The following is a 24,222-nucleotide window of genomic DNA, read 5'->3' as shown; positions in this document are numbered from 1 at the left end:
ACTGCTTTGGGACGGGCTAAATGAGCACCATCAGAAATCATTACGTGTTTATTACATATAACGATGTACCTTCAGATCTACTAAAATTCACAACTTAAGTATTATTCTTGTATTCCTGCCCGGCGGAGACCTAGGCTCTGACTGCAACATCGATATGGGGACCGCTCAGCCACTATGCTGTGTAGTGCTTACAAGAAAACGCGACCTTACACAGTGTGTAGGGAAAGAATGACCGTCCTCTTCCGCACCGTTTCTCTGCAGTTGTGACTAGCTGAAATCGAGTCATGTGATATTTTCAGCCATACTGTGTGTTTAAGTTGCTTGTGTGACCTAGGAAGTGCCTATATTTTTGTAAGTTTCGTGTTGAATAATAGCCCAGTGCTATGTCCTGGTTGTACTTTTCAAACTCAGACGGGACATGGCGACATGACGTACTATATCTGAGTATGGGCGATTGATTTTGGTCACATACAGCGTTTGGTGTGCACATGCCCCATGATGTGATAGTTGAGTGTACACACCCTTGGCTGTGCGTAGTGGATGTGGTAGAGAGCAGTGCCAGCATAGCTGAGCCGAGCAGCAGTGTGTTGCTCACACGTGCTCCTGTCAGAACTGAAATCAGATGGACATGACGTCAGTTCAACTATTATCACACAAAGACCTGACTTATATTGTTCACATTAGAAGATCTGCAGTACAAACTTTCATAGGTATGGAGAAGCACGATTCGTCACGTTGCAGAAGAGATGTACACGATTCTGATGATAAGCAGATACGCTCTGTAATTATTATGTTAAAGAGTTACAGCCCTGAGAATAACTGTCACACTTAATTTCAGTAAATAATTAACAGCTTTTACAGTATTTATGGTCCCAACCACATTGACCTATCAAATTAAGGCAATCTTCTATGCACGTCAATTGAACTATTCACAAGTATTAAAACGGAATTACTTAACGTGTGAGACACTTTTCAGCTGAATGTTAATTTTTGATCACAGAATAATTTTATTCAAGTCCTTAATACAATTAGCAAGCAGTGTGTGTTAGCAGGCGTGATGACACATCGCATACAATATTAATTACCGTATGCATTTTTCTATCTTGAAAAATTGTTTATTAATTCACGAAGTTTTACCTATAAATCAAAAACTATTAGAGCTACGTCAGTTCTGATAGTGGTAGTGGAAAGTGTAAGGAAACTTCTATCATACTGTCATTACATATTTATTTGTATTGTAATAATTAATGGCACGATGGTCTTGAATTCAATTTTGAGGGCAGCAAATTACTGTACGTAGGTCAAAGTGTAACGTATCAGTTCCATTTGGATTTTTAGCAGGCATCTGATGGCAGATTCAGATTTTTAATAACATTTATATGTAAGAAGTTGTAAATGAAGCTGCTCATGGCACGAGGTCATTACGTGACGTAGATGCATGATTTTTCCGCAGAGGGGAGAATGGAGGGCCTGACACTGTGGTGGCCATCTTGCTCATTTTCACTGTTAGGGTCAGAGTTGAAGAGGCTAGACCAATGCTTGTCTCAGTGGTGATACAACCACACACTTTTCAGTGGTAGAAATTTTCGCATCGTCAGTAACGGCTGAAGTGGGAAGGTTCTGGGCCAATAAAATCTTGATTAAGTCTAACCTATTTCATTTACAAAAACGCAAAATGCAACTTTACACAAGGCATAAATTTCAAAATTAATGAATCCAAACTTTGACGTTATAGATATACAAAAAATACAAATTTGTTTGAATCAGTTCAGAATTAGATACGACTGTCAACTGCCCAATACACCGACAATTTAAAGTAATTACTCAAATGCATGAAAAAGTTTAGCCAAGTGATTACTACAATGACCAGGGGCCCATTAAAAAAGAGACACCTTCTTGGGCCCATTAAAAAAGAGACACCTTCTTAACTAATCGCATACAATTTTGAAGCGAATGAATTTTTTTAAAAATAACTCTCCACATTAAATTTTAAAGCAAACCAGAAACAGTTAATGGCGGAATAACTGTTTAAATAACTGACCAAACAAAACTTTTAAAATAGGCAAAAATAGCAATTAATGAAATCAATATTTTAAAATAAACGACCACACAATTTTTATAAGCTCAGGTATGGTTTATAGTAAAACAATCCACCCCAAAAAAATTATTTAAACAGAAAATAGTGGTATTAGTACTAACAGTTTCTCTGTATTACTCGAACTTTAACAAGGACATTTGCACGGGGAAACTGACCTAGTGACAAAGTGAGAGGCCTTTAACCTTCACCTCAAAGAATACACAAGCTAGTACTATGGCACCAAAATGAACTGTCACACACGTCCAGTAAAGATTCCTCAATATCAATCAGCAACAATTCTTACTCAGTGAGCTCATTAACAACCAGATGGAATCTCAATAAACGAGGGCTGAGGACAGACACATAGAACATATTTTCTTAGTTTAACCGAGGAATAGACATAACAATTAATTGACAACAAGAACAATCACGCTTTAACCTGTAACATTAACCAATGTTAGAACTCAGTGCATGCACAGTACGTGCCACCATCCAGCTTGCCAATCAACCTTGGAGACCTCATTTTGATCCTCACAAGCGAGACATCAAGTTGAGAGAATCAGAGCATTCTAATAATATGGGCAGGAGGACAAATACGGTAGTGAATAAACAGACATCATCTCAAAAGGCAAAATTAACAACTATCAATAACTGGGTTCCCATGTCATTAATTGCACCAAAATGACTCCGAGTCTTCAGGGCCACAGACATATTCGGGCCAATAATGATCTCATATGGAGGGTATCAGTACACACCAGTGATAATTCAAATCATCTCTAAATTCGTAACGTTTGCACCATTGAAGTACGCCACTGGTAGATCAGTGATGAGTGCTTTGAACAACTGCATCCTTTGTGCAGTTGGAAAAGTGAAGAGGACCCTATCAGACAATGGACCACAACTTAGGTAAAAATGTTGCAAGGATTTTATGAAACAAAAGAAGATAAAGACAGATAATAGTGAGTTGTCTACAAGGTACCAGTGGACTTCCCTGGTGTAACTAGTAAAAAAAAAATGTCGTGTGACTAGGGCCTCTCGTCAGGTAGACCGTTCGCCAGGTGCACCTCTTTCGATTTGACGCCACTTCGGTAACATATGCGTCGATGGGGATGAAATAATGATGATTAGTACACCACAACACCCAGTCCCTGAGCGGAGAAAATCTCCGACCCAGCCAGGAATCGAACCCAGGCCCTTAGGATTGACATTCTGTCGCGCTGACCATTCAGCTACCGGGGCGGACAGGTGTAAATAATAGTGCACGTGCATATAAATAATCACAGGAAACTATTGAACCAAGGACAGATGAAACTTTGTAAATCTCATCTGAGTTCCCAACTAAAACGAAAACAGGAACAAATTATTGACGTAACTGTTATTATGTAATTTCATAAATGAAAGGATGAGTTTGTTACAAATGTTAACCAATAGAAATGATTCTGATTTTACATCCTTATGTAAATTTAAACATGGAAGGAAGAGTTTTCAAAAATTGATCAGTTGCAACCAGAGATGAATACAGTACACAAAAATATAAGATTCACAATGGAAAAGTAACTGACAGCCAAATAAACTTCTTAGATATAACATTAAAAAAGAAAGCATTTAACATAGCTTTAAAATTTACCATAATTCTACAATAACTGACACAATAATACATCAGATTTCATCTCACCCACACTCACAGAAACAAACAGAATTCAGATACATGATTTGTAGACTCAACATAATATCACTCAGCACAGAAAAATACCAGAAAGAACCAGACATCATCACACAAATAGCAACAAACAGTGGGGATGATAGTAATCTGGTCACAAAATTAAACAACAATTACAGTCTGTAATCAGAATACATAAACAGCCACAAACAACAGCACAAAAAACGCCACGCAAACAAGCACACAGAATAACAGAGCAAGAACAATACAAACAATGCGTTAAAACAAGGAAGAAGATTCAAGATGGTACACAGTGTCATACTAGCACAAACTCGTACATGAAATAAGAAGAATTTATAAAAGACAAAGTATAAAAATAAATTTCAAAACAGGCAGTTCAATCCAAAAGTACATGCGAAAAACAACAAAAGACACAGACATTTTTCAGAAAGCAGGAAAATATCAACTACAATACTACACATGTGTTCAAGGTATGTGGGAAAAAACAACAGAACATTCGACACCTGGTACAAAGAACGCCTCACAGTATGGAAATATGGGACAACCGACTCAACTTTTGCATAACATTTAAGAGAAAATAATCATAAACCTACTATAAGAGAGAAAGATATGAAAATAGTTACAATAAATAATGGAAGACACCTCTTAATCTTAGAAGAAAATTATCACACATATAAAACAAAGGTGAAAAGAAGCTACTAGTGAATTACCAAGTGGATACAGATACCTACACACTGTCTGCATCGAACGAAAATTTAACAGACAGAAATTCCAATTAATGATCACAAATAGCATTCCTCTCCTAAATATTTAAATGACAAATGAAAAAGAATGAAAACGTAGTAATAATAAATTAAATAAATAAATAAGAAGAATGAAAAGAGTAACCAGCACACACAAAACTTACACATCATACATGCAGTTAAAAAATTGAAAGCAAAAACTGAACAAGATGGCAACACTTACAGAAACGAATGACACTTTGCACAAAAAATGGCAGTTACAAGGAAAACAGAAAGCTTTCAGCCAGTTTGTCACATGATACAAAGCTGTTCAGCTTATAAACAATAAATCAGATGCTGGTCTGTAAATCCTTTTCAATTTTATTACCAGAAATTCAGTTAACTGTTTTAAATGTGCAAACAATAATCTATACGTGCAAACGAAAAATCACTAAATGTTGCTGGATACCAACTGAAGATGCCTTGTAAATAAGGCGAGACACATCTGCGTGCACAACTTAAATTAAAAAAAAACTTAATGTGTAGCAAGCAAAAGGCGTTTTTCTTTGATCTGCTGCAATTCCTATAAAGCTGCTATAAAAATGGCCACCACGCGAAACTTGAAATAATTAAGAATATAGATGATCAAAGTTGAAATAACATTAAAGTGAGAAGAATAGTTAAAGAACGAAATGTTGTGAATAGTAATGAGTAATGAAAAATTTGTGAAGATATCTGTGAATGTTCAGTTGTAATTATAGTATATGAATAGTGATAGCAGCAAAGAGATGTTTGCATTTATAAAGCATAATATTCACGTATGTACAGTTGTGCTGTTTGAGGTCACTGCAGTCACATGTTGGAGGAAGGCATGAGAAGGCTGCAGATGTAACGAGACAGAGGGTACGAGGAATCAGTAAATCGATGCGTTCTTGCCCACCAGAGAAACGGTGTGTTGTACTCAAAGTGGTACAGAAAATTAGTTCTTCAGGTCACTCACGTGAGGCGCATGTCACAGCACTGGTCGCTGCCATCACACCAAAACAAGCCACCATTAGCGCAATGTACGCTACCTGGACTCTTCTGCCTAAGCCCTAACGCAAGTTGAGGACTTGGGGGAATTTCTAGAACCCGTCATCGGTTCGCCGCGACCGAACGCCGGACGGATCGACCTAAGTATTGCAACAAGATAGGCGTGTTCTGGCTGACCTGTTTACTTATACCATTATGATGATGTCATGTGGCTTCTGCGTGTAGATACTGTCGACAAACCATTAAATCTTGCCCCTGTGATGCATGTACTTGTTTGATACATAATGAACGTTGCGACGATCGCAAATATACTCATGTTTCCCAACGTTCTGTGCATGAAGGACACATATTTTCGACTACATTGCAGAACCTTGTGGACGGAAAAGAACATTTTTTTGAATAAGCAATCGACTACCTCATTTCATAGATAAACAATAACGACGATTTAAGTTCTTGAGTGAATGAAAGGACACTAAACCATTCAATTTCGATGAATCACGTGACATTGTGCGGGGTAAGGGGCGAGTTGTGGCGCCCCGGAAATATTCTAATTTCGGAGTTGGCGTGGCCGCACTGGGGCCTCTCGGCGCGCTGCGGCTCGCCGGCGGCCGCACAACGGCTCGACCACGTGGTCTGTCGGACACGTGGCTGGGAATTCCATGATGGCACTGTCTCAGTGAAGGAGATATGCCGGGAGTGCCAAATATGGCGCAGTTCTCATAGAAATTAATAGTAGCCAGATGAGTCATGATACCTAATAAAGAAACATGTGCATTACCATTATTTGTACAACGATTCTGATGGTGTTAGTAGATTTTCAGTATTTTTATTAGTTTAAAGTTTAGTATCTGACGATAAATGATACAAGTAACACCCAGCAACGAATTTCCAAAATCTGAATGGTTCATCCGATTTTGAGGAGCGACGTGTCTTTAGAAAGCTATTAGTGTAAACCTAAACTGGTATGAATTACATGCATGTAACTTGAATAGTACATGAATTATTGGCGGTCAAAGTGGTCGATTACTATCGATCGCGTGAGGCCATAAGTACTCCACAGTTACACGAAAAAACGGTAGAAGATGCTTATAAATACACTCCTGGAAATGGAAAAAAGAACACATTGACACCGGTGTGTCAGACCCACCATACTTGCTCCGGACACTGCGAGAGGGCTGTACAAGCAATGATCACACGCACGGCACAGCGGACACACCAGGAACCGCGGTGTTGGCCGTCGAATGGTGCTAGCTGCGCAGCATTTGTGCACCGCCGCCGTCAGTGTCAGCCAGTTTGCCGTGGCATACGGAGCTCCATCGCACTCTTTAACACTGGTAGCATGCCGCGACAGCGTGGACGTGAACCGTATGTGCAGTTGACGGACTTTGAGCGAGGGCGTATAGTGGGCATGCGGGAGGCCGGGTGGACGTACCGCCGAATTGCTAAACACGTGGGGCGTGAGGTCTCCACAGTACATCGATGTTGTCGCCAGTGGTCGGCGAAAGGTGCACGTGCCCGTCGACCTGGGACCGGACCGCAGCGACGCACGGATGCACGCCAAGACCGTAGGATCGTACGCAGTGCCGTAAGGGACCGCACCGCCACTTCCCAGCAAATTAGGGACACTGTTGCTCCTGGGGTATCGGCGAGGACCATTCGCAACCGTCTCCATGAAGCTGGGCTACGGTCCCGCACACCGTTAGGCCGTCTTCCGCTCACGCCCCAACATCGTGCAGCCCGCCTCCAGTGGTGTCGCGACAGGCGTGAATGGAGGGACGAATGGAGACGTGTCGTCTTCAGCGATGAGAGTCGCTTCTGCCTTGGTGCCAATGATGGTCGTATGCGTGTTCGGCGCCGTGCAGGTGAGCGCCACAATCAGGACTGCATACGACCGAGGCACACAGGGCCAACACCCGGCATCATGGTGTGGGGAGCGATTTCCTACACTGGCCGTACACCACTGGTGATCGTCGAGGGGACACTGAATAGTGAACGGTACATCCAAACCGTCATCGAACCCATCGTTCTACCATTCCTAGACTGGCAAGGGAACTTGCTGTTCCAACAGGACAATGCACGTCCGCATGTATCCCGTGCCACCCAACGTGCTCTAGAATGTGTAAGTCAACTACCCTGGCCAGCAAGATCTCCGGATCTGTCCCCCATTGAGCATGTTTGGGACTGGATGAAGCGTCGTCTGACGCGGTCTGCACGTCCAGCACGAACGCTGGTCCAACTGAGGCGCCAGGTGGAAATGGCATGGCAAGCCGTTCCACAGGACTACATCCAGCATCTCTACGATCGTCTCCATGGGAGAATAGCAGCCTGCATTGCTGCGAAAGGTGGATATACACTGTACTAGTGCCGACATTGTGCATGCTCTGTTGCCTGTGTCTATGTGCCTGTGGTTCTGTCAGTGTGATCATGTGATGTATCTGACCCCAGGAATGTGTCAATAAAGTTTCCCCTTCCTGGGACAATGAATTCACGGTGTTCTTATTTCAATTTCCAGGAGTGTATATTTATTCATCTATGTCTTTGTTTATATCTGATATACGCTATTCATGAAGATATTAATTATTGTTTTAGAAAGTACAGAGACATTAGGCTACTGGCCTACTTTTGCTTGCTATTCCTTTGATATATGTGTATTTAATTTGTTTGTGTATTTAATGATGTATGTTAGAGCGTGTTTAAGGTCCAGCCGTAGGAGTATTTATTTAATTTCAAGTTATTTAAAATAAATCCAGTATTTCGAATGTGTTTCATTATGTTTGTGTGGGTGTGTTGGCTTGAAGACATGGCGCTCTAGCCAGTCACAGTGGTGACGAATGGGGAGACTGGATGGAAGTGAGAGAAGAGTTCGAGGGATACTGCTCAGGACACGGGGAGTCCGGGACGGTACGGCGCGACGTATGCAAAGTGGGTGGACAAACTTGGACAGTGGAGCAGTTTACGCGTGGTCACGGAGCATAGAAATATTTCAGAGTGCCGACATGTGCTCTTGTGTGATTTCCGTAGCTTCTGCAGTGAGACGTAGTATGCATTCTGAAGTGAATATCTCGCGAGCTATGTTATTGTTCATAACTAATTACGTGAAGTAGGAATCTATTGTTTCCCTGTTATTCAACTTATATTCTATTTAATTGCTGGACTACCGGCACCAGTAAGTGTTTTACGGAAATATGCCGCATTCTCAAAAGTACTTCTACTATCGCACTCATAATTTGAAGCTGTTAAGATAGTACGGCCGGCCGAAGTGGCCGAGCTATTCTAGGCGCTACAGTCTGGAACTGCGCGACCGCTGCGGTCGCAGGTTCGAATTCTGCCTCTGGCATGGATATATGTGATGTCCTTAGGTTAGTTAGGTTTACGAAGTTCTAAGTTCTAGGGGACTAATGACCATAGAAGTTAAGTCCCATAGTGCTCAGAGCCATTTGAACCATTTTGTTAAGATAGTACCTACAGATGTTATTTATTTGCAATATTTCATTTATAAATTTATATGTGACATTCATAATTCGCAATTTCCGTGTGATAGAAACCTTCGACCATTCGATTCATGTTTTTATTCTTATCGTATACTGTAGACTCAGCAGTATTTGGCCTGTAATGCGACAACCACGTATCCCAGCCCCTAGACAACAAAACCAGCCAAAACTTTTATTATTGCAACTCTAAGTCTGTGGGTGCGTATCTGACGGCCACCACACCATTTCATTTTATTTGAAAGCCCGCAGTTACTAAAAAAGGAAGACTCATTATATGATATTGTTCTTACACCTATATCTGAAACAAACATGAAAAACTGTGATCATATCAAGGACTTGAACTTTTTTTAAATGGGCTATGTTCATTAGTACTGTAAGAACTTTAAGTAAAGAATTCTTATGTGTGTGTGTGCAACAGAGACAACAGGGAGAAACTTTATGTTGAGAACACTCTTGCATTTCTACTAGAGCACAGTGTTAATATGCGATGCCTATTATACTCATAGTGATGCTTGAACTCAGAAACTAATTCCATAAATCTCATATCAATCCAGTGACTATAATGATACTGTGAGCAGAACTAAATTAATGTCTTAAACCAATGATAATATTACGTATGTAATTTTCTTTGAGGGGCAATTTAATGATTGATTAATAAAATATTGTTTGACCTAAAACTGTGTAACAGAGGATGACCTGTAGGTGTTGATCATCAATAATAAGCACCATTGAGATGTAATGTTTGTACAATTTAAGTCAATTACTGATAGTATTGTTACAAAATTGAATATTTTGAATATTTAATGCAAGAATTTGTTTTCTTTTTAACTTGTTGTTTAAGCTAAAAGCCCTACATGGGGCAGACACCATTTTGTATCGCTACTTACAGATGTGTATGCAATTTTGATGCACAGTGACACGAAGTATTACTGCCACATATGAAGTTGGAATTTGTGTTACATATGTCTTGAGTTATACATATTTTTATGCTATGATGTCACTCTGTAATAATCTACTATCATGTATGTTTTAATAAATTTATCATGTCTTCATTTACATATTTGTAAAAAAGGATGAGTGGGTAAATTTTAAAAATTGTCTTGAAGTAAATGTTAAATGATGTTTTAAAAATAAATGGAAAAGTATGATTGAACCTAAGCCATCAGCGAGTGAATGAGTAAGATAATTAATAATAATAATTTTTTGCAAACTTAGTATGACTGAATGAAGTTTAAGACAAGAATAAAAATTGTAATGCAAATCTAAAAGAACAATGAAAGTGTTTGTAAGATGGTACCCAAAACGAATATCATGTTGTTCGATAAAATGAAGTTACTCTTAACAGCAAGAAACAGAGTGAGTGTGTGACAGATTATTGGAGTAATAGGGAATATAATAAATGATCACATATACCCCTGAAAAAAAGTTCTTATTCTTTACCAGACAATTAATGCCAAAGATGAGCATACAGTCCCAGTGCCATATTAGTACAAATTTCTTTGGTGCAATTATGCTATAACAAATTTTGAGCGCAATTGCATCTGCATAAATTTAAAAAGAGAAGAAAGTGGTGAAGTTATGTCACCATTTCAATCAAACTGTCCTGTAACTTGTGTGAAACCCATAAGAAACAGTCGAAGGAAATTGGAATAGATTAATGATTACTGGATAATGAAATATGAATTGGTGCTGGCGACTGCTAACATAGAACTACTTGGATTTTGATTGCTTTTGTTAAATTCAGGCATAGCTAAATGAGAGGCCACTGCGAGAGCAAGTTGGACGCCAATGAGGGCGGTGCGCAACGTAGGCCACGAAACCAGAGGGAGTCTGCCCCCAGTGCTATTCATAACATCGCCACTCACCCCTTTGTGTGAAGAGAAATGCAAGGCAGGTAAAATTAGTCAGAGAAGTGTTTTGTGGAGTGGGAGAAAGAGAAAAAGCTACTGCAGCACAGCTAGGCTGTGTGTCTGTCATTAGACAATGCAGAGTACATCTCAGGAACATGCAGGACAGCAGATTTTGTTTTTAACAAGCTGTGTAGGTGTGGTGAATTTCTGGCGTCACCCCATAGTGTGAGTGTTGGAGCGAGAGGCCGGTGGCGCCTGGTGACATTTTGGTGGTAGAAAGAAATATTTTATTAAATTCCAGTTACTCATCTTATTGTTGACAGTGTGAATCGGTCATATTGAAGAAGTAGATGTGTCAGAGCCCAGCATTGCTGACATTAAGCCAAGCAGCGGCCAGTGATGTGTCGGAGGGCCAAGTCCCTGACGTCAGCAGTGTATCTCTTCTTCCTGCCATGACTGCAGTCTGCTGTTAAACACCCTCACTCAGATGACTCAGGCTCAGCCCTCATCCAACGCACAGATAAGGCAAGATTACCATGCATGAGTCATATTCTGCTGCCACCTGACAAGAGTTTGATGGTGGCAAATGCGGACAGCAGGTTGGCAAAACTGTGGCACCAAGTCTCATGGACGAGATTTGGTTCAGTAGGAGGCTGGCATGACCCAGCCTCAAACCCCAGGCTGCAGTTGGCAGTGCGCAATCGTCTCGTCATCTAGTTTGACCTTGGCGTCATGGTGGTGCTGTTGAACTCCAAACGAATTGGCCTCAAAATACAGAGCTAAACGAATTGGCCTCAAAATACAGAGCTAAACGAATTGGCCTCAAAATACACAGCTGTTTATAATGGCTCTGGGTCGCATTTGCTGCACTGTTACTCAACATCCAGTCACATAGTTCACAACGTGGTTCCTGCTCTGGCGTGATGACACTACATTACCCTCTCTGGCCATTACCGCTGTGCAATGCAGGTCTTGCTGAACATGGCTAGCTGATCTCACAATCCTTTTGCGTACACATGAGGCTTTCTTCGGAAGATTGGGTCTGTCAAGTCCTTCATAGGAATGGCTCCCCACGGTGACTACTTGCACTATTGATCTATAACATAAGACACACAGTCCCAAGATTACTGTGGACTGGCATTTTAACCGCTAAACATTTTCTTCATTAAACTTTACGTCTGCTTCTCATTTTTCTTATGCTCTACAAATTCATTCTCCATCTCTCGCTCTGGGGATCCAGGATCAGGCTTCCAAACTGCTCATCGTCACAGGTCAATAATGGCTACGAAAAGTAAAGTAAGAGTCACTATCTTTCCAGGAATCACAACACTCGAGGTCACAGTTACCCATTGTCTACCATCCTGATACTGTTCAACGTGCTGCCTTAGTTGCTCCACAGTGATCTTGCCCTCCTGTGTGGCTGTCATCTGTCTCAATGAGTGAACCAGGCTTCGTTCCCAAGTGTCGTTCTAGAAGGTTAGGTTTTGCTTAGGCAACGTCTCTAAGGGCTTATCCGGCCAATACAGCTACAGTTGTTTTATATTTAAAAAAGTGACTCTTGTCGTTGTGGCTGGTAAATGAAATGTGGATTACACTATATCACACACAGTTCCACTAATCAATAACCCATTGCCTCTTGACGCTAAGCTTCGTGCCCCCATCAGCTTCCCTTGCTCATAGAAACGTTTCACCATAATTACATCATTGTAAACCAAGTATATACAAGCTCGTTACGTACACTCCTGCATTCCATATACACTCCTGCATTCCATATACCAACTCCAAACGACTGCAAGTCTCATTAGCGCTATTCTCGCATCTAGCACTTTCATCCCTCCTTGAACTGCCCCTAATCCTGGTTGAGAGCGATAGTTCATGCTTTAGCAAAATCCGTTATGTTTCTAGTTATTTCTCAAAGCAATTGTGTGTTGTTCAGTACGCCACTCCGAAAACTTACAATCTGTGTGTACATCCCTTCTGCTAGTTCTCTTGCAGCTTCTGCTGTCTTATTCATTTCACTCACATCGTTTGTGTCTGCTGTCCCAAATATTGTCTTGAATATCCTTTCCCCCACATCCACCCATCCATGTCCCAGAAATGTCTTAAATGCCCTTCCTCTCGCATCCATCCGTTCCCTTCTTTTCTTCTGTAATTCCTGCAGTACTACTTCTAATACTTCCTGCTACCGCTCTTTCAGCAGCGTATATGCTGAGAGCAACTTCCTGTGCTCCGCTGACACCTGTCTGAATACTCCATTACTGTTAGCTGATTGTTTCAAACTCGAAAATGTTCCCTCCAACCTTCGTATTTCGTTCTATAGTTCCCAAACATTAAATACCAACTTGACAGTCCACTTGTGACTAGACAGTATCACATCCTGCTGCCTGGAAGACAAAATTCCTCCATCTATGTGATGAATTTCCACCCTAGGCGAAGAGGTACATCACTGGCGAAACTACACTGAAGAGCCAGAGAAACTAGGACACCTGCCTAATATCGTGGAGGCTCCCACGGGCTCGCAGAAATCCCACAAAACGACGTGGCACGGACTCGACTAATGTCTGAAGTACTGCAGGAGGGAACTGACACCGTAAATCCTGCAGGGCTGTCTGTCAATGCGTAAGACTATGACGGGGTGGAGATCTCTTCTGAACAGCACGTTTCAAAGCATCCCAGATGTGTTCGATAATGTTCATGTCTGGGGAGTTTGGTGGGCACTGGAAGTGTTTAAACTCAGACGAGTGTTCCTGGAGCCACTCTGTACCAATTCTGGACGTGTGTAGTGACGCATTGTCCTGCTGGAATTGCAGGACAATGCGTCGGAATACACAATGGACATGAATGGATGCAGGTGATCAGACAGAATGCTTACGTAAGTGTCACCACTCAGAATCGTATCTAGACGTATCAGGGATCCCATATCACTCCAACTGCACACGCTACATACTATTACAGAGCCTCCACCAGCTTGAACAATCCCCTGCTGACATGCAGATCCATGGATTCATGAGGATGTCTCCATACCGGTACACGTCCATCCACTTGATATAATTTGAATGTCGGTGTTGACGGGCCTAGGTGAGGTGTACAGCTTGGGCCCTGCAATCATCATGGGTACACAAGTGCGCCTTTGGCTCCGAAAGCCCATATCAATGATGTTTCGTTGAATAGTTCGCACGCTGACACTTGTTGATGGCCCAGCATTGAAATTTGTAGCATTTTGCGGAAGGGTTGCACTTCTGTCACGTTGAACGATTCTCTTCACTCACCGTTGGTCCCGTTCTTGCAGGATCTTTCACTGGTCCCAACGATGTCAGAGATTTTATGTTTTACTGGATTCTTGATATTCACGGTACACTCGTGATATGGCCGTAAGGGAAAGTCCCAATTGATCGCTACCTTGGAGATGCTGTGTCCTATCGCTCATGCGCCGACTATGACACCACGTTCAAACACACTTCAATCTTGATAACCTGCAATTGTAGCAACAGTAACCCATCTAACAACTGCGTCAAACATTTGTTGTCTTATATAGGCGTTGCCGACCGCAGCGCCGTATTCTATGTGTTTACATATCCCTGCATTTGAATACGCATGCCTTTACCAGTTTCTTTGGCGCTTCAGTGTAGTATGTTCGTTCCTCCCTGTCGTCGAATGGCAATCTGAGGACAGCGACCACTATCATCTCCCTTTCGCCCTGAAGCCTGCTGTCTCTCAGCAGCGTCTCCCACAGAACAATTAATGATGACCCTTACCCTACCACAGACATACAATCCTATCCACAGTTACTTTAACAATGTACGCAACAAACAAAGGAACAAAATCGCACTACATGTTGGCTACTTCCTCAGCATTAATGAATATGGCTTACGAGGTCCATGACCCTCCTTCTTTTGTTGCTCATTCCTCAACTCTTTATTTTTCACTCTTTTATTTGGTTCTGCCGACATACCCCCTGAGATCGACTGTGGCGCATCCTTGAACAGTCTCAAGTGTATGACATGTACAATCTTTGGCCTTGTTGGCAGTTGTAGCTTTACAGTCACAGGTGACGTGGTCACAGTTACTTGTTACAGACCCTGGTAACGTGTTACAAATTTCTTTGTCTTCCCTTTTGGAGTGTATAGAGCTGACAACATCCCCTCCATTCGCTTGTTGTACCTCTTTCCAGATTTCTCCTACAGTTCTTGCAAACTCTCAGACTGCATTTTCACTCTTGCTCCATTCCTGCTTAACCATACTGAATGACGATGACATCTTTTTACCATACACCATCTCGAGTGGCGACAGTGCACACTTACCACTGAAGACAAATACGTGTCTCTATCTATATGGTGGGAGTTAACATAATAACAAAGCATCCTTAGTCTAATGAACCAGCTCTGTCCTTCCATGTTTTTTACTTCCAACAACTGTCACAATGCCTTCATCAGTTTTGATGAAGTTCGTCACTTGATCCGTCATTATTGACCCTGGCACCCCAAACTTCAATACCCATTTATTAAGAATACTTGTGTGGCAGTGACTGCTCGCTGGTCTGGCATCGGCACCGTCTCGATACAACGAGCGAAATGGTCTATTATAGTCAGATTCCCTGTTCGAGTTCGGTTAAACCGTACTAACACCTCCACCTCAATAGATCGAAACGATCCCGTCACTTCCGACGCCCTCTGCAGCAGTACTTGTTTCTAAATTAGATATACACGTGGAGCACACTGCACACAATTCCTGACATACTGAGCGACATCACCTCTCCTTCCTCTCAACCAGCATTTCTCTGCTACACTCTGATTCGTTGCTCTGAACCCTCCATGGCAAAACAAAACGTGTTCATGCACTTCTCTCAGCAGTTCTCCCCTTAGCTTCACTTGTACAACCACTCGCGGTCTTAATCTCGTCTCATTACATAAAATCCCATCACACGTTCTGGACTGCTGTTGCTTACCGTACTGCTTACGCTCTCTGTCAGGGATCTGCGTTGGTTGCCACTCAGCAAGGCCTTGAGCTAGTGCTTTTATCACCACTATATTGCTGCTTAATGCGTCGGAATTTCCGTGTTCCTCCCCTGGATCGAAGATTGCTTCATACTCAAATCCACTGAGTTTTAAAACCCCATCATATTAATCTGTTGGATGGGTTCTTCGTCCCTAGCAACCTCTTCAACGCAGCATTGTGGGTCACTACTTTAAACTTCCTACTGTATGCGTAACACGCTAAGTATGTTAGTCAATGCACAGCCTGTGTCTCCCTCTCCAGTTTAGAATAATTTCTCACAACTCCATTTAGATGCCACGTCGCAAAAGTAATATGGTACTCCCATCCACCGATCCCCTTGCTCAAACGCACCTGACGGTACATTGTAACGCAAATTCCTTCTGAAAATCCGGGAGCATCAGCGTTGGACTTGACGTCAATACTTCTTCTAATTCATCAAATGCTTTCTGACACACCTCAGACCTCACTAACTTCATGCCCTTTTTCAGTAATTGCGTAAGCAGTCGCGCAATATTCGTGAATCCTCTCAGCAATTTTCTATAACAATTCATGAGGCCAAAGAAAGACTGTAGGTCTTTGCTTGTAGATGGTACCGGAAAATCTTGCATCCCCTGTGTTAACCGCGGAGCAGTCCTCACATCATCTACTGATTACATGACCCAAGTAATTTACGTGTTTCAACACAAAATGACACTTCTCAGTCCTCTGTGTTGAATAAGCAGCCAGTAACCTCTTGAACACTTAATCTAGTCGTTACCAACGTTCTTGTATATCCATTTAAAAAATATCATGTCGCCAGATACACTAAAGATTAGTGGGGTTTCAGTCCCTTCAACACTTCATCTAACAAACGTTGAAATGTTGCTGGCGCATTCTTTAAACCGAACGGCATTCTTGTGTAATAATGTCTTCATCGAACTGAAATAGCAGTCTTTAATCTGTCTTCTGGTGCCACATCTAACTGAAGATACCCACTCCTCAAGTCCATTGTCGAAAAATTCAAGCACTGTCCAAGATTGTCAGTGGTTTCCGTGATGTTTAGAATCACGTCAGGCTCTGTGCTCATCTACAGTGACTCCCCGGTGCCACCTGACACACAGTTACGTAAATTTATCCGTAATGTCATTGCTCGTAGTTTATCTGGATTGTCTTGTACAACAGACGCTCCTCATGACAGATCAACATTTACGACAGTTTCCCCTAGACAAAATGTCTTCCCACTTAGTTCCACCCCATATTGTCGAAGGTAAATAGTGGTATGACGCTGGTGCAGAAAGTCTAACGCTAGGATCATGCTGTACTCCTCTCTTACATTACGCACCACTTCTACATACTGCTTAAACTTGGTTGCCACGAATTGAAAATTCAGACTTATCGGCGCCTGTGGCTATATATCGTTATCCTCTACACCACGTAAATTATAACGTGGTGATTTTCGTTGCCTCTTACCCACAAATCACTCAAGACCACCGACACATGCACCCTTGTGTCCAACAAAAAATTCTTACTATCTACCTCCCTCATTATGGCACGTTCCTCTTCTGTATTCGTATTTACTGCATTTCCTTTTTCTGGGAAGTCGTTTCTTTTGACTTTATTACAGATGCGTGTTACCACGCACATTATCCTTACTACTATTCCCATAATATTGCTGTTGATTCATACCACTCTTGCTGTTATTCCCACAAAACCGCTGATGGTTCATACTACCCCTATCATTTCGTGGTTGGTGACACTGCCTCTCCATATCCGCTGTACACCCACAATTAAATCACCTTACATTCAGCGAGAACACATTTCATCGATCTCTTACCCCTGTCACAACGTCAGTCTCTTCAAATTCCATCCGGCCGCTGTGGACGAGCGGTCCTAGGCGCTTCAGTCCAGAACCCCGCTGCTGCTACGGTCGCAGGTTCGAATCATGCCTCGGGCATCGATTTGTGTGATTTCCTTAGGTTAGTTAAGTTTAAGTAGTTCTAAGTCTACGGATTCCATGGCTAACCTTACTGCTATCATCATGCCCACCTCCCGTTTCCCATGCTGAACGCATCAGAAAAGAATTGAGTGCCCTGTGTTCGGCTTCCTGTAACAGCATCTTGTTTGCACATCACTCCACCTGATTTCATGAGTGTCCAACTGTTTTTTCTTATTCTCTCCACAAAATCCTCTATGGTTTTATTTAGGCCTATTGGGAATTATACTCAATTGTTCATGGAATAACCATGCATTATTCTGCTTCTCATATCTCTGACAATCCCTTGCTTGAGTTGCTCAAAAATTTTCGCCTGGTCCATTTCCTCTATGCTTCATACAAAGCACTTCACTTCTTCTGAGAAGTGCAATCTTGCTGTTTGCTACAACTGTTTGTCTGACAAACCCAATATGTCAGCTGATAACAAGAGATCCTCCACAAATGATAGCATATCCTCATATGACCTACCAGATGGTTCGCAGTAGCTGGTTCTACCCCTAGACACTGCGATTTCAGCAACCCCAGTTCCTAATCTCCTACCTCCCACACTTCACAGAAGTTCTCCTGGGAAATGTGCTTGACTAGCATTCTTGGGAGAAAGAATATTGCAGAGGCATGGCTTAGTCATAGCCCAGGGCATGTTTCCTTTCTGAAAATATAAGATTGTTGGGAAAATGCCAGTTGACTCTACAACAACTTCTAGCTGCTTTAATAAATCTTTCAAGACATTAATCGGAAATAAGTTAAGAACGATCCTTGATACCGCTCAGAAGACATAGTCTGACTGACTGAAGGTTCGAAAACAGACAAATAACAACAAAATGCTAGACACTAACACTTGTACAACAGCTGCATGCTGAATTAAATACATCTGCGTTAAGATGATGTTTAGATTGTAAAGATATTACTTGCTGTTCCTTCTAGTTGCCAACAAATTCCTCGCTTGTTATCGGTGTTCGCTCGAATAAATGCAATTTTACAACGAATTTTACTTTCGCTAACTGTGGTGCATTTTATGAGGTTTCGCAAAAATGCTGCTTCAATATTAGCAGCACTTGTAGAATATTGACACCTTATTGTTGCTTTCAAAATACACTAGATGACAAACAGACAGGTAGGCCGTTGCATAACAGCACAACTAAAGAACTGTTTAGTAATTTAATATTCTTTCTAATGAATTGCTCTGTGCAATGTACAAGCAATAGACCTAACAAAGGGGCATTTTAAACGAACAAATTCTACTAACAATCCGTAGAAGGAAGTCAACCATACACAGACTTCTACTTCAAAGGCTATAAATGAAATGGACACTATTGTAGAGGAGCAGCAGCTACCATGAAAGGCTGTAAGAGAGAGAGTGGTGAGAGTATTTGAAATTATCAGCGGCAAATGGTACTTACGTCGTGGAGGTGCTTGTTGGCGAACTCATTGAGGAACTGTACGTGGAGCTCCTTGGTGGGCAAAACGCGGTACACGGTGTGTGAATCAAAGTGCCGGGGCTTCCCAGCTGTCAGCAGCAGGGCTGCCAACGTCAACAATGCAACTCTCCACAGCATGCTGAAACTGGAATTGGCGTCCTTCACTATTCGCTGGGAGGAAAATTCGCCTTATAAATTGCTACCAAGGGTTCCTAGATGGCGCAGCTGAGTTTACTGTTGTTTAAAATTTGCCTTTTGTTATTGTTAAAACAAAGCCAGCTCTGAACTGCCACTAGTAGTTTGTTTACAGCTAGTCTTCAAATAGGTAGTGTTTTGAAACACTGTAGTTTTCGTGTAAAGGTTTTCATTTGACGATTTTTAACATTTCCATAATGTCTGCCCCATCAACATTTCCTCAGTTCGGTTCACTCAGCTGTTGGTAAACAACAACCTTCACAAAACGTTGTTTGTTATTTATTCGCAGAATTTCTTCATAGTTATGCGTCTGTCAAGGATGAATTTTCCAGTCGTCAGTATAAGTCAGTTGAAATTGTAAGAAACATCTTTCTGAAGCGCAACATGATTGAATAGGAGCACACGTGATTTATTAGTCTGCAAAACTTGACTGAAGCTCAGAAATAGGATCGTATCAACTGGTATAAGGAACTGTTCGAGAAATTAGACCGAATTAGTACAAAACCCATAAACAACATCCTAGAACGAGACAAAATTTCGATAGATTCGTTCGAACTGAAGAGAGCTGAAACCAGCAGAGGTGGTTATTTCGTGAAGCAATTCCAAGGAAATGGGGCTTCTTTCTTTGCTTACAATGGATATGTTGCAACCACTTACTCAGAGAATATTGACAAATTGCATACAACAGTTTGTTTGCCGCAGCCATCGATTACATATGGGTAAATAACAGAAAAATCACACCATTCGTCATAATGACAATTTGCTATGCCACACGGCACGTCATACAGTTTAATATTTACCATAGAAAAACATAGAATAATTTATCCTTGTCCCTAGGCGTGTGGTTAATCTTCTAACGACATCCTACTGCTCCCGTGCGTCAAACAAAAAATGCATGTACAGGACATATTGAATCCTCCAAAAGCTATGTTTCTGAGCTACGAACATTAAAGTAAGGAAAGGCGTTTGCAAAATTGGTTCGAAAACACAGAAAAGTATAAAAATTTTAAAGGCGATTGAGCTGAGAAACAAGAAAACGAACTGAACGAAAAAAGTTTTTTTTTTATTTTGCAAAAATGTTAACTGTAGCCCTCGTAACGATAAGGCAAATCCTGTGAATTTCCTCTGTTTGTGTATCTGCTTGATAACGCACTGTGGTAAGAAATGTTTCGTCTACTGCTACAGGCAGCTTTCATCAAGGTGTCTACTTGTGATACATAACTGAAAATCGGGATTATCTCATAAAAACCATCAGGCAGCAATATGTACTCACTCTGCTTGTAGTGATGACGTCAGAAAATGAGTTTCACCACAGATAGGTAAACACATAAGAAGAATTGAGTGCAATGCACAACAATATACTACGTTGTTACTAAGCTTTTCTAGAGTACAAAATTTTCTCCGTCTCTTATTTAGCCGGATCTTCTATGGGGTCACCTTTCCATTAATAACGTTTGGAACATGATCAGGGTTTTACTTGATACAAGAGTGTTTCTAGTAGTTTCAGCTTACATAATAAAAGTATATTAGCAGTGCTAGTTGCAGCACTGTAGTTGAAACTGGTTGGTGGCATATGGAAGAAAAAACGTAGTACGTCTTATGGTTTTTATTATTGCAGTTCAGTAATAGTTCTGATGGAGCAACATTAACGCACAGTATCGTAAATACAGGGTAACGTAAGTTTAATAGCACTAATGCATCCAAAAAGGATCAATTGATTGGAGAGCGCTACGTCAGTGAACATAAAGCCAATGTATCAGAAAATCTCAAAAGAGAAATAGAGGGAGCTGGCGATCCTTCACGTATACCGGATGGTTATAATTAAAGTTCAGCTACTCACAGAGGTCCGATGGCGGCTGTAATTATCGTATGCCAGCGAATCGTCATAGATATTCTAATGTGTTAATGTGAAACTGATTTGTGCTGCAAAACGGTTAGTTCCAGTTTTGGCCACCAGGTGTAAATCTTGTGCTGTGAATGCAAGATAGCTGTAAAGACGTATAGAAATACATGTGTAATGGGGGACGTAGGCATACAAGTTCAAACAAGTAAGAAAGGCATATTTTATTATTACACAATTTTTTCAATATGATCAACAGAGACGTCGATATGCTGTACAGCGACAGAGTTGCACCTGGTGGCCGAAATTTGACCTTTTATTTCCAGCTGAAATCGGTTCTGCATAAACGCATTAGTATATGTACCAAGTATCGCAGCAATACGTTAATTACAGCCCACAATGGACATTCCTGAGTAAATGCACTTTAATTATAGTCACCCGATCATAGAGGGAAATACTATAATGCTTTGGCGAATGGAGACGATGATTTAGGGCGCATATTGTAGCTAAAATCAGTCTCCATTTTTCGTATAAATCGTTATCGGAGTACATTGGTAATGTACATGCGCTCAGCCGCCACTTTCGTCATGCTTGGCCTCCCATGTCCCCAGACCTCAGTCCGTGTGATTATTGGCTTTGGGGTTACCTGAAGTCGCAAGTGTATCGCGATCGACCGACATCTCTAGGGATGCTGAAAGACCACATCCGACGCCAGTGCCTCACTATAACTCTGGACATGCTTTACAGTGCTGTTCACAACATTATTCCTCGACTACAGCTATTGTTGAGGAATGATGGTGGATATATTGAGCATTTCCTGTAAAGAACATCTTTGCTTTGTCTTACTTTGTTATGCTAATTATTGCTATTCTGATCAGATGAAGCGCCATCTATCGGGCATTTTTTGATCTTTTGTAATTTTTTTGGCTCTAATAAAACCCCATGTCATTCCAAGCATGTGAAGAATTTGTACCTCTCTATCTACATTATTCCGTGATTTATTCAGTTTTCAAATTTATACTGACTTTTTGATCACCCGGTATGCATAACTCAAAAACACAAAATATGATATGAAGATTAATAAAACCGACAAACGTCAGGGAGGGATTCCTGACTGGAAATGGTGAAAAAAAGTCTTATGAGCACGTGTCCGGAAATGCATCATTGACACGGTAAATGGCGCTGACGAATGAAAGTTCCTCTGACCACGTTCATTGTGTGTTGCAGGCTGTGTGATTGATGCAGCGTACTGCAAGCAGCATAACGATCCGGCATTCATTTCGGAAACAAGCCGACATGGTGTCTGTGTACAGCCTAGCAGATGGAAACAGCACGGCTATACTAAAACAATTATCCTGACAGACACCAACCACATCACACAACATTTCAAGGCCTTTTTGAGCGTTTGGGTGATCAAGGATCCTTTCAGACAGACGAACGTGGAGAGAAGCGGCGGACTGTGTGTACAGCAGGTTTGGAGGATGACGATCTACAGGATGTTGAGATGACCCCTAGTAAAAGATCCAGGCAAGTGGTCCACCAACGTGGTACAAGCCAAGTACTCTTATGTGCACCCCGCATGACAACCGGTACCATAACTATCAGCGGCAAAGAGTGCAGGGTGGTTGGATGAACTTTCATTCGGCCGCGCCATCTACAGTGGCAAAGATACATTTCCAGACACGTGTTCATAGGATGTTTCTTCTTCCATTCCCAGTATGTAATCCATACCTGCAGTTTTCGGTTTTGCTAATGTTGATAATGCATGTTAAAAGAAGCGTCTTCCGGTTCCCCTAGGACCATTCATAATGTCCTATGTCTAACAGTTTATCCACAATTAATGAAAACATGAAATTTCCACATACACACACAGTATTAATTACAAAGCAGTTGTTGATAATATATGATAGACAGTAAAGATGGCTGCTCAACAGAAGAGTCTCTTTGTGCTTTATTTAACGTTGGTTTTAGATTTTATGTACATATTATCTCTTTCAAACGACGGATTTCTTTATTATAAGCTGAAATAACATTCTCTTAATTAAAAAAAAATCACTTCATGTACTACATATATGGTACATTATTAAGTAGGGAAAGTTACAAGGGAGATCACGCTGCATACGTATTCTGTATAAATGTAGAAAGTACGATATTCTGACACATTTACATAGGCATGCTTCTGCTCTATGCTGCCTTTGGTATGCATTTAATTCATTTGTTCATTACAGTATTTTTATACATTTGGAGTAAAAGTGCATATTAATTACTTTGTAAAAATACAACAATAGCTGTTTTGTATGAAGAAAAAAAGACAGTTAAGGAAACAAAACCGGTTATAAAAACAGGAATACTTAAGCTTGTTAATAACCACATTGTCAGAATTCAATTTTCCCACATCATCTCTTGTCTAGACGGCTTTGCAGCGCCATAGAAAAACATCTTTTCAGAAAAAGGCTGAAGGGTTGTCATTCACTAGAAGGTAAGTGAATGAATTTGGGATTTCATATAATCATTCGAATATTGGCTGCACTTCTCGTCCTCAGTCATGCTGGAACAATACGTTTCGAAAACGTCTAGATACCACAGTTTTTCACGACACCCCGTGCCACTCTGCCACCACACAAGAGTGCAACCTGCAGGCCTGGCAAGCATCTGCATTTATGTTCAGTGTTTGATAGTTAATAAACACAGTCTTACAAATATCTTCTAACCCGTTTCTTTCGTGGATGAATTACTTTTCTTCAAGATTCTCCCAATAAAACTCAGTTTGGTATCTGCATTTTCTACAATTTCGTTTTACGTTGTCATTCCACTTTAGGTCATTCTGAATGGTGATTTCTCGGTATTTTACGGTAGTTACTGTTCCACTCATTTGTCGGCAATAGTCTCACCGAACAGTGTTAAAACTCTATTCTTGTTTATTCTTCCATTTATTTACGTTCAGGATGA

The 24,222-nt window shown here is 41.2% G+C and overlaps 1 protein-coding gene across 1 annotated transcript in view; it reads right to left on the bottom strand.

The window, feature by feature from the left end:
• Window positions 1–19,376, bottom strand: part of LOC126176343 (zinc carboxypeptidase-like) — a 117,172-nt gene extending 97,796 nt beyond the window's left edge. The window contains exon 1 of the mRNA XM_049923494.1: window positions 19,221–19,376. Coding sequence (XP_049779451.1) covers window positions 19,221–19,376 — 156 coding nt within the window. The remainder of the gene's footprint in view (window positions 1–19,220) is intronic.
• Between the last annotated feature and the right edge of the window lie 4,846 nt (window positions 19,377–24,222).

The sequence above is a fragment of the Schistocerca cancellata genome, chromosome 3 (assembly GCF_023864275.1).
Source record: "Schistocerca cancellata isolate TAMUIC-IGC-003103 chromosome 3, iqSchCanc2.1, whole genome shotgun sequence".
NCBI lineage: Eukaryota > Metazoa > Arthropoda > Insecta > Orthoptera > Acrididae > Schistocerca > Schistocerca cancellata.
This window is presented reverse-complemented; position numbering and strand designations above follow the sequence as displayed.